Raw genomic sequence first — 12,213 nt, 5'->3', positions numbered from 1 at the left:
GTCATGGACACTCACTGGAAACAGTGCACGGAGCTGCAGGATGCGTTTGTGTTGGTGGCACACCAGCTGCACAGTCAGCGAATGGAATCCCTTGTGGTTAACATAGTTGACCGCATGATGTGATGGAGATCTGAGCGCCATGTGAATGCAGTTGATCGCACCCTGCACCTGTGAGAAACCCAAGATCTGGGCAGATCCAATTACTCTTGCATCCTGGCTTTCTTGGTCCCATGCGAAATGTATTTAGTTGTGTGCCCTCGCAAAGATGGCATCCATGACCTCATGGATGCATGTGTGGGCGGAGGCTTGTGATATCCCACAGAGATCACCTGTGGAGCCCTGAAAGGAGCCACTGGCATAGAAATTGAGCACCATGGTCACTTTCACGGCCACTGGCAGTGGATGCCCTCCATGTCCCCGTGGCGCCAAACCTTGCAGTAGCTGGCAGATGTGAGCGACAAGTTCCCGAGACATGCGCAGTCTTCAGCGACACTGGTTCTCAGCCATCTGCAGGAATGAAAGGCAGCGTCTTTATGGGGGCATAGAAGTGGCATGGGGTGGCATGCACAATCTGGTGGGGCATGGGCTGGCTTGGGGGCTGGGTGTGTAGTGTGGGAGGTGAGGGGTGAGGTTTAAGGGACCAGTGACAGGTCGCTGCGGCTCTTCAGCGGCGTGTGCAGGAGCCCCAGCTGCCCCTTCTTCCAGAGGGAGCTGCTCTTCCCTCTGCGCAGCCAAGCACCTCTGTCACTCTCTTCTCTGTCACTCTCTTCTTTGCTCTCTGTAAGCCACGAGGCATACATCTAGGTCAATAGACTTTTGAATGTTTCGCCACATGTTACAGCGACAGGGCCATAAAATTCCGCCCACAGAAAAGGATGTCAGCCTCTACTATAGTGAATATAATTTTTTTACACAAATTTTCAACAACAACAAAGTGTATTCTTTAAAAGAGTGTCAACATCTGTAAAGAGAAAGGACATGTTCCTACTTAGGGTGTAAACTGGTTGTGAAAACTTAAGAGTACTGATAATAGCTGTACCAGTGAAACATCATACTGTCCTTCTGTAAAGAATGGACTGTGTGAGTTCCAAACATCTAACACATTTGCCTAAACCTTCAGCATTACTTGTGTAATTCCACTCATTATAGCAGAATTCCAGCTTTTTGCAGATTTTTTTTCCCTTTTCAGCCCTCTTAAAATGATGGATCGCTTTGCAAATATTTGTTCATCAACTCATCCCCTGCTGCATGGATTTATTTAGAAAATAATTACATCCTTCACATGTTCCATCGCTTGAATATTTTAATCCCTTACAATATTATTTGCACCCAACACCATACATCATTCCAGATATCAGCTACTGTAAGAATAAACTGCATGGAAACAAACATGTCAGGATAAAAGGCCACATTTAAAAGGCAATCAGTATTTTAATCGCTTGTATCACTGAACAGATGGGATTCAACCGGGTCTCTCTGCAAATAATGACAAAGCACTGTGGGGCATGACATCACAGCTTACAGTAAGTGTGCTCATGTCCAGCTGTTGCCAATTTTAGGGGACTGAAGACTAGCTGTAGTGGCAGTTCCACTGAGTGTCAACTGCAGACGATTCAAGGGCACCTTGTCTAACATTGGGCTCATGATATGTAGCTGATACTTCAGTGGGAATTCACAAGCAGAGCTACAGTTTTCAATGCTGGTTTTTTCTAGCACTGGAACAAGACTTTTAAGGCTTCTTATGGAAGTTTTTACAGCACTTGAGTGGGTGGCTGCCCTTCATCAGCATTGCCGCTGGTGGCTGCAGATTGATCTTGTAAGATTATTACAACACACATTCATCTTCCTTGTCATCTAGGCAGAAGATCAGGTCAGTTCTGACGTGTGACCTGCCACTAATCCCTCAGTGGAGTGTACTGCAAATCACAAACAAAAAACACCTAACCCTTACATTATTTTTTGCATTGCATTTTACAAGATGATAGATCAATTGTGTTTTGGGCACCAAGTGTACGAGGATAGGGCAGGAAAGTGGAGTGAGTGTAAACGTTTAGCTCTGATTTTATTGACTCCCGGAGCAGATTTGATGGGCCTACTCCTAATCTTATTACGTTCTTATGATATTTGGAGAAAGGTAACATGACATGAATTATGTTTTGAGAGTTTGACAAATTTCAAAATAAATATTCAGCGTAATTGGAGTTCAATGCTGACATTCTTTTCGAGAAAGGCAACTTAAATACTCGACATAAGCAGAAGATTCCTGAGTGTATAAATGTTATTTGTTTAGCAAGGTGACAGCTCTGCCATCAGGCACAGGTGTGAACTATATAGCCAGTGCAATGGTATCACCCCTGTGCTCACTGACCTAAACTGGCTCCCGGTCTGGGCTCACCTCGATTTTAAAATTATTCACCCTTGTTTTCAAATCTCACCCTTATCTCTCTCTGTAACCTGATACACTCCTACAATGCTCTGCGATCTCTGCACTCCGCCAACACTGGCCTCTTGCAAATTTCTAATTTTCATCACTCCACTATTGGCGCCCATGCCTTCAGCTGCTGAGGCCCTAAGTGCTGGAACTCCTTCTCTAAACCTCTCCACTTCTCTACCCGTCTCTCCTCTTTAGGATGCCCCTCAAAACCTCCCTGCTTAACTTGTCCGAACAACCCATTCTGTGGTTCAACACATAGGCAAGAGCGGCCAAAAATTTAACAGAGAGTATAATATGGGAAAACTTTGTCCACTTTGGAAGGAAGAATAGAAAAGCAGAATATTTGTTAAATGGGGAGAGACTGCAGAATGCCACGGTACAGAGAGTACTGAGTGTGTCTCAAAAGTTAACAAGCAGGTACAGCAAGTAATTTAGAATGTAAATGGAATGTTGGCCTTTATTGCAAGGGGGATGGAGTCTAAAAGTAGGGAAGTCTTGCTACAACCATATAGGGCATTGGTGAGGCCGCGCATAGAGTATTTTGTAATGTTTTTGGTCTCCTTACTTAAGGAGGGGTATACTTGCACTGGAACCAGTTCATTAGGCTGATTCCTGGGATGAAGGGATTGTTTTATGAGTAAAAGCTGAGCACATTGGAGCTATACTCATTGGGGTTTAGAAGAATGATAGTTGATCTTACTGAAATGTGTAAGATTCTGAGGGGGCTTGACAGGGTAGATGTTGAGAGGATGTTTCCCCTTGTGAGGGAATCTACAATGAGGCAGCGTATAGTTTCAAACTAAGGGGTCTCCCATTTAAGACAGGGTGAGGAGGAACTTCCTCTCTCAGGGGGCAATTAATCTTTGGAATTCTCTTCCCCAGCAAGCAGTGGAAACTGGCCCATTGAATAAAATCAAGGCTGAGTGAGATTTTTGATCTACAAAGGGGTCAGTGGTTATGGGGGCAGACAAAGGGGAGTTGAGGCCACAGTCAGATTAGCCATGATCTTATTGAATGGAAAAGCAGCTTCAAAGAGTTGAATAGCCAACTTCTGCTCCTAATTTTTCTTATGAATGTTATGAACCCAGCTGACGTTACCACAGGACAAGTCTGATCCCAGCTTGATAGATCTTAGCTTCTAATTTTTTTGTTTGGATACGTGGAGAGTGGTTGCTGAACAAAGTCACCAGAGTCAGCTAATGAGCTTTTAACAAAAGAATAAAACATTTATTTAACAAGAAAAGATGAACTATATTACAATACCCCTTCACCCACAACTATACCTTTACAGATATATACAGATTTATAAGGATAACACAAGTTCCCAAAGCCATCTTATACTCTAATGTCCACAGTAAGTACACAGTCCGTGTAAACAAATTGGTGACCTGTGGTCAGACGCACCACACTCCAAAACCAAGTGACAGGTGCCTCCTCAACCAGACGATTTGGATCTCTCATCAACTCCCCTCAGACGCTTGTCACACCATGAGCCAACCAGTCTCACTGAATTCCATCTTTCACACGAGGGTTTCCAATCTCCACTCTCCAAGTACTCACCTTGGAATCTTCTCCTAAAACGACACTTTCTCTCAGACACCTTCTGCAAGGGTTCACCTCCAGGGTTTCAAACTCTCCTCCCAATGTTTCTCTCCCCTGGGGTTACCACATGCATTCAAGCTTTCCTCCATGTGCTCTCTCTCACTGACTCAGCTGTCAACAGCACACCACTGCTTCACATGCCCATAGCAAAGAGTCACAGACCTTCAGTTGTCTCTTTGGACCTTCTGACTTTTCCCAAACCATTATCTCTTTAAGCTTGAAGCTTGGAGCCTTTCTCTGCTCCTCACTCTTAACTTCACTTAGCAGGACCTTTTCCAGGTTCCTGTCCTTCCTTTGGCTAGAAGGTCTTCTTGGAACTTTCTCCTGTTCCACTCCCCTGGATTTGGGGACTTTCTTCTTTAGCTTGGGACTTGCTGTCTGTCCCTTTTGCTCTAGTCCACCTCTGGCAGCTACTTTCGACCAACCTTAGCTTAGAATTGGCTATCTGCCCCTTCTAGGCTGCTTCTGCTTGGCAGTTGTCTTCAAACTGAAACTCAAAACTACTGTTTCTTTATTTTTTCTGTATGTGTGTGTGTGTGTGTGTGTGGGTCCTGCCTCCCTGGACCCCTGTTGCTAGGCAACTGCACAGTTTTTTCCACTCTTGTTTGCTTAACTTCTCTTTAGGAATTGTAAAACTCATTGGAAATGTAGGCACCTTTTGAAGTGAAACTAAAATTCAACTTGACTTTTTCTGAACACACAAATACAGAAATACAAATCAAACTTAAACTTTAAAGCTAAAACTCACTCCTAACACCCACAAATACAAATATAACTTACTTAAACTGTCCCTATTTCCTAACATGAGTAGCAATTGCTTTTAAGAATTGCTCCTGTGAAGCAGTTCGGGGCAGTTTGCAACATTAAAGGTGCTATATAAACATGAGTTGTTGTTGTAATGATGTTATTATTGTTGCCTTGTACATCATCAAACGTGATGTTCAATTTGGAGCCTATGAATTGGAAGTTTTATCCCTCAAATGTGAGAGAAAAAGATGTATTTTTTTTAAATAAATGCAGTTGTTCAGAATGGAGTTTTTGGTAGGAGTAATTATGAGCTTCAGGTTTAAATATGATTGAATCCATCACTGTACAGTTATACACTGTGTTCTACATAATTACAGTCCTGTCATATACAAACCGAATCAACATTCAAATCTGATTCTTGCTGGAGTCTTTCCACTTCCCTTTTTTGATAAAAATAATTTAATCACAGGGATTTCATAGCATTCCCATACAAGCACCATTGAAATGTTCCAAAACCTGTGCTCATCAATCGTCCATCCATCATGCTAAACATACACTATATATTGAACTCGATTTGGAGGGGATGCAAACGTAAATGTCAGACGATGAGACATTACAATTTATAATTAAGTAAGTTAGTGTGGGGAAAAGAAAGCTCTTAAGACCACAGTCAAATGAGCTGTGCTTTCCCTAGTGACCAGCTGTCTAGCGCCCTTTAACTATTGATTCCTATTGTGTATCTTGTCAACAACATGTTTAAGAGTGTTCTTGAAGGCTGAATCAACATGATCATTATATTCTGTGGGGAGCTACCATAATAGGAGATTGTTGCATGTTCCATGATATGGACTTCAAACACTACTTCAAGCATTAGCTGGCAGGCTGCCTGCAGAGCAATGGGAATGTGCAAACTGTGAAAGGAAATCTAATGTGTCATGTGCTGGTAAGAGCCCAATTTAGTTGATGTGCATAAGCTATAAATGTATCCATACTGTTCAGTTATTGTTATGTGATAACTATTAGCTAAGTATTGTACTTAGTTTCCTCAGTTCTCGCAGTTTAATCACATATTTCACACAGGATTCTTAATGGGTATTAAGATAATTACGTAACCTACTCGGAGTAGTGCAGTGCAACAATGAACTGGAACTCCAACCTACCCCTCTACCACAGGGTAGCAGGATGAAGATACAATCCACAATTCCCCTGAGAGTGAGCTCCCACCCACTGTTCCATCACACTGCCCAGAATTTTCATAGAATCATAGAATGGTTACAGTACAGAAGGAGGCCATTCAGCTCACCATGTCCATGCCAGCTCTCTTCAGGAGCAATCCCATTCCCCCACCTTTTCCCATAGCCCTCCAAATTCTTTCTCTTCAGGTGCTTATCCAATTCCGTTTGGAAAATCACAGTTGAATCTGCCTCCACCACACTCTCAGGTAGTGCATTCTAAATCAGAACTCGCTGCATAAGAAAACTTTGACTCATAATGCCTTTGGTTCTTTTACAATCACTTAAATGGCCCTGGTTCTCAACCCTTCCCCCTTTGGGAGCAGTTTTTCTATATCTACTCTGCCTAGACTACTCATGATTTTGAACACTTTGAAGAATTCTTCTCTCCACCTTCTCTTCTCCAAGGAGCACAACCCCAGCTTCTCTAATCTATCCATGTTACTGAAGTCCCCCATCCCTGGAACCGTTCTCGTAAATCTTTTCTCCACCCTGCCTAAAACTTTCACTTCCTTTCTGAAGTGTGGTTCCCAGAATTGGAGACAACATACCTGTTGAGGCTGAATCAGCGTTTATATAGATTCCTTATAACTTCCTTGCTTTTGTACCCTATGCCTCCATTTATAAAACCCATTGAGCCTTTTTGCCACTTACTCAAGTTGCCCTGCCAGCCTCAACAATTTGTGTCATATAACCCCAGGTCTCTCTATTCCTGCACCCCTTTTAGAATTGTACCCTTTATTTTATATTGCCTCTCATTGCTCTTCCTGCCAGCATGCATCAGTTCACAACTCTCTGTATTAAATTTCATTTACAATGTGCCTGCCCATTCCATCATCCTGTCGATGTCAAGCCTATCACTACCCTCTTCACAGTTGACAATACTTCCAAGTTTTGTGTCATTTGCAAATTTTGACATAGTGTCCTGCACACCCAAGTGTCGGTCATTAATATATATTAAGAAAAGGTTTTAGTACATGGGAAAACTCCACCATACGCCTTCCTCCAACCAAGTAACAACTGTTCACCACTATTCTCTGTCCCCTTTTTTGCCATGAGCTTCAACTTTGCTGGAAAACCTACTATGTGGTGCTTTATCAAAGATCTTTTCAAAGTCTATGTATACCACATCAACCACATTACCCTCATCAACCCTCTCTGTTATCTCATCGAAAAACCCGATCAAGTTAGTTAAATGCAATTTGCCTTTAACAAATCCACACTGGTGTTGCTTAATTAATCCAAGTAACTGTTAATTTTATCCCAGATTAGCATTTCTAAAAGCTTTCCCGCCATCAAGGTTAAACTGACTGGCCTTGGTTTATCCTTAAATTCTTTTTTGAACAAAGGCATAACATTTTTGATTCTCTAGTCATCTGTTTCTAAATAGTAGACACTACTGTTTCTAAGGAAGTTTGAAAGATTACTGATGGTGCCCCCTGCAATTTTTTCCATTACTTCTACCATCAGCTCCTGATACATCCCAGTAGGTCCTGATGACCAATCAATTTTAAGTACAGCCAGCCTTTCTTATGCCAGGGACAACATGTTACATGAAACACAATTGACAGGAATTTTCTGGGAGCTGCTCCTGCTTCGTCACCATAATGTTGCTGAAAGTATAGCGCAAAACACCGTTAAATTGTAGCAACCTTATGGCGGGGGTGCTGGAGGAGTTCTAAGGAAATTCCTGGCTGATGCATCGTTTTTCTGTTAAAGTGTTGGTGTATGGCTGCCAAGTTTAATAACTAGTTAGTAAACACCAGAAGGCTACAAAACTTACTTGCTATTGTATAAATACTGGTTTCATAGCTAAAACAATGCCAACTTTTTCACTTCTAGTAACATTACGCAGACTTACGTCAATTCACTGGGGTACAAGCCACTACCTGCACTACTCATGTGGCATTCTTCAAAGGTATCAATGAAGATACCCATTTGGGCCAAGTAGAAAGTGGCCCATGGTAATACCTGCCTCAAGGGAAATCTGTGTAGTGTTGCTAAGAGCTTTCTCCCTCTATTTCTCTATATTGTACTTTGTTGTAGTGGTGTAGCTCAAAAATGTGAATGTGCAACTTGAATTGTGATGGAGAGTTGTACCAAACAAGTGTAAATGGCAATGTGGAGCAGACATTTTACCACAGGTATTCAAGGGTCAGGTCTTTCTGTTTATTTTTAGCCTAATCCTGTTTACTCTTTGTGTAGAACCAATCTTTATTTTGCTCTCTTTTTCTTTCTGTTTTGCAGAACATGCCAGAAAGTCACAATGATCCCTGACTACAACAACACAGCTTCCCCTTTGTTCTTTAATTCCAGTTTCTCCTGGAACAATGACTCACAAAGTAGAGTGGCTCTTGGTGACAGGGCAGTTCAGCAAAGTGCCAATGGCTTGTTCAGACCAGCCGCAGTTTCTCCCACAACCTCTCTGGAATCGAACGGGTCTGTTTTAAGTAATAGTACAGCTGACCCTCTTGGAGGTCACACCGTTTGGCAAGTCGTTTTGATCGCCTTCTTTACAGGAATACTCTCCTTGGTGACAATCATTGGAAACATTCTGGTTATAGTTGCATTCAAGGTGAACAAACAATTGAAAACAGTAAATAATTACTTTCTTCTAAGTCTCGCCTTTGCAGATGTGATAATTGGAGTGATTTCAATGAACTTGTACACGACATACATCATAATGGACAGATGGGCTTTAGGTAATGTAGCTTGTGACCTCTGGCTTGCTATTGACTATGTTGCCAGCAATGCCTCTGTGATGAATCTTCTTGTTATAAGTTTTGATAGATATTTATCAATTACACGACCACTTACCTACAGAGCTAAACGAACTCCCAAAAGAGCTGGAATAATGATTGGCCTGGCTTGGATAGTCTCCTTTATACTCTGGGCCCCTGCCATTTTGTTCTGGCAATATTTTGTTGGTGAAAGAACTGTGCCACACGATGAATGTTCCATACAGTTTTTATCTGAACCCATAATTACTTTTGGTACCGCTATTGCTGCATTTTACTTGCCTGTCACCATCATGACAATCCTGTACTGGAGAATCTACAAGGAAACTCAGAAACGTACCAAAGAACTGGCAGCTCTCCAGGCCTCCACCACCGACATGGAAACCATACACTTTGTTCATCAAACAAGCAGCTCCAGAAGCTGCAGCAGCAATGAACTGCAGCGGTCAGGAATGAAAGCTAAAAGGAGTCTCAGAACGTGCCGATTTTGGCCAAACTCAAAAACATGGAAGACCAAGACTGAGGGTGAACAAGAGGCAAGCAGCAGCGATAGCTGGAATAACAATGATGGTGGTGGCTCTTTAGATCACTCAGCTTCATCTGATGAGGATGATGTGGTATCAGAAACAAGAGCAATTTATTCTATTGTGTTAAACCTACCTGGGCTTAAGACGGCTGCTGGCCTCTCTAGATCCATGAACACAGATAACTTGGACCTTTGCAGTGATGAACTTGCCAAAGCAGATGCTAATGCAAAGGAAAGAAAGTTCAGGTCACAGGAATTTAAGGGCTCAGATGAGCAAGGCAATAGCTTCCACCAGAATTTTGGCAAACTTCCTGTTCAGTCAATGCCATCAATCCATCCTTCAAAGACTTCTGGAGGAATTGCGTCGTTAGCAAAATCATCCACATCTATGTCTCTCAGAGAAGCCACAGTTGCTAAAGCATTTGCTTCGAAAACGAGAACTCAGATTACAAAGCGTAAAAGAATGTCACTTATAAAAGAAAAGAAGGCTGCACAGACGCTCAGTGCAATTTTGCTTGCCTTTATTATCACATGGACACCTTATAACATAATGGTACTGGTAAACACATTTTGTGACAAATGCATTCGTGATGCACTGTGGCATCTAGGCTATTGGCTGTGCTATGTCAATAGCACTGTGAACCCCATGTGCTATGCACTGTGCAACAAAACTTTCAGAAACACTTTTAAAATGTTACTGCTTTGTCACTGGGAAAAGAGAAAAAGGCGTAGGCAACAGTATCAATCGAGTCAAACTGTTATTTTCCATAAAAGGATTCCATGCGAGGCTTCCTGAAGCTATATTCACCAGATCGTGATTGTTTTTTGGTACCAATTAACAGCTTTGGTCAAGAGCATACAGGCTATCAGTGTTGTGAGCACATGGCTGAAGTATACGCTGCTTTGTATTTTGTGTCGGATGGTGTTTACATGATGTAGACAGCAGTACAAGTATTTAAACTAGTGTTGGTGTATTTAAATTGTATATTTTTTTCTTTCTGTTCATATGAAGTTCATGTATGCTTTTGCTTACTATTTATTTAACATGAATATAACACTTAAGTCCTTAATGCTTTTATCTCATTACGGCAACTACAGATACTGGATTTTGGGTCTCAAACCTCGAGAGTATTGCCATAAACAGTCACTTGGTATTACAGAACTTGAATATTGCTGAAAAGAGAGACATGCTTCTGAACCTTTTCATCTTGCAATCGTCAGGACAAATACAAGAATGCCAAATTTCAAATGATCACAATTTATACTAGGCCAGAAAAGGGTGCTTATTGGTTAGCAAGTCGACTCTGATTGGCTGACGTATTGCCCTGGAGAAAACAACGGGCAATTATAGGCTCCCCAAGCTCCCAGGTAATTCAAAAAAGGTGCAAGGCTTGAACATATTCCTTTTGTTTGCAGAGAACGGGTCCCTACATATGAATGTACATTGCTTCTAGCAAGCGTAAATGAGCCATGTTACAATCCCAACTGATTATCTTAAATTGGTTGTTATTGTAGCTATTAGCGAACTCAGGGTTGTTCAGCAAGTGCTGCCTAAATTGTTGTGATCATTTGAAATTGGGCATTCTTGCATTTGTCCTGACGGGTGCAAGAGAAAAATCCTGGGAAACTTGCCTCTCTTTTCAGCCGTATTCAAGTGTTGTCATGCCTCAATTTTCATCAATGGTTTCTCCCACTATCCCTCACCTCCCACAAAATTACCTTTTCACCCTTCTTAAAACCCCTCATTACCACACACCCTCCTTCAGTTTAAAAAATAAAAGGGCTTGGATTGAATTGTCTTTTTGGCTTTGTGATCAGCTCCAATATGATGCAGTTCAGTAGGACAGAACTGGTTCTACTAAAAAAAACTTCCATTCCCCCGAATCCCCACAAAATTGAATTGGGATTTGAACTTTCCATTAAGAAGTCCACTACTCTCTTTCACCAACTGCTAGACTACTGTTTGTTTGATGTAGCAAAGCTGGGTTCTAAACACTACTGTGGAAAAATTTTGACATCAACCACCTTGAACTTTATGCAGTATCTGTATTCTCTGGCATAATTCTTTTTAAAAGGACAGTCGAAGACCAAGAATTGTGAAGAACGATTTTATATGATGTATATCTATTTCATTTCACTTTGTGTATTCCAATGAAAAGAAAGTATTCTCGGTTTAAATTATTGTCACTGCAAAAAAAAACCAAATGAACCATGTACTCTTAGATGCGCAGTATATGTTTAACTCCCTTTTTGACTAACAGCCATCAATGTTATGTGGTCTTTGATTTAAGTTTGGATCCATCATAAAAGCTCCAAGTTTAAGAAGACTTGAGAAAAATATATAGAATGGACTTTTTAGTGTTCCTACTTAGTGCCAGGCCCAAAGGATAGTATTGTAAAAATGATGACTTACAACATAGTTCAATGTCAACATGAAAGAACACTCCACTGTACTTTAACCATCTTTTTGTATGATGTTGTAAAATTTAGTACATGAGACTGGTAGTTTAATTCAGTTCTATAACTTGACGTGTCCATTTCGATATTGAATGTATTGTTCTATCAATTGGTTTTATAGCGGCAATAAAGTCATGCAAAATTTTATTAAAATCTTTGCACTATTATTGTACATTAGTGGTGGTAAGATAGGAATTTTCCTGAATTAGTCAGTTGTACAGGTAACATTAGAAGAATAATGTCCACTTCTCTATAAGACTAGAAAAAGGAATATCGCAAAGGCCCGTTTAATGTGAAATCCCATGTTAATTTTTCAAAAACTTCACACCATGTGGACAACCCTGGCAAAGCCACGTTTATTCGGAATATAGCAACAAGGGTTGGCCATTTAGCCGCTCAAGTCTGTTCCGCAATTCAATGAGATCATGGCCAATCTGCGATCTAACTTTGCCCCAAATCCCTTGATACCTTTGGTTA

At 41.3% G+C, this 12,213-nt stretch overlaps 1 protein-coding gene across 8 annotated transcripts in view; it reads left to right on the top strand.

Annotated features, from left to right (window-relative positions):
- Positions 1 to 11,883, top strand: part of chrm3b (cholinergic receptor, muscarinic 3b) — a 1,038,143-nt gene extending 1,026,260 nt beyond the window's left edge. For all 8 annotated transcript variants that reach the window (XM_078557272.1, XM_078557271.1, XM_078557275.1 and 5 more), the window contains one exon: positions 8,263 to 11,883. In XM_078557272.1, coding sequence (XP_078413398.1) covers positions 8,282 to 10,075 — 1,794 coding nt within the window. In that variant the 5' untranslated portion in view covers positions 8,263 to 8,281 and the 3' untranslated portion in view covers positions 10,076 to 11,883. The remainder of the gene's footprint in view (positions 1 to 8,262) is intronic.
- The last annotated feature ends 330 nt before the right edge of the window (positions 11,884 to 12,213 follow it).

Source organism: Cetorhinus maximus, chromosome 14, assembly GCF_964194155.1.
Source record: "Cetorhinus maximus chromosome 14, sCetMax3.hap1.1, whole genome shotgun sequence".
In the NCBI taxonomy this organism is placed as follows: Eukaryota; Metazoa; Chordata; class Chondrichthyes; order Lamniformes; family Cetorhinidae; genus Cetorhinus; species Cetorhinus maximus.
This window is presented reverse-complemented; position numbering and strand designations above follow the sequence as displayed.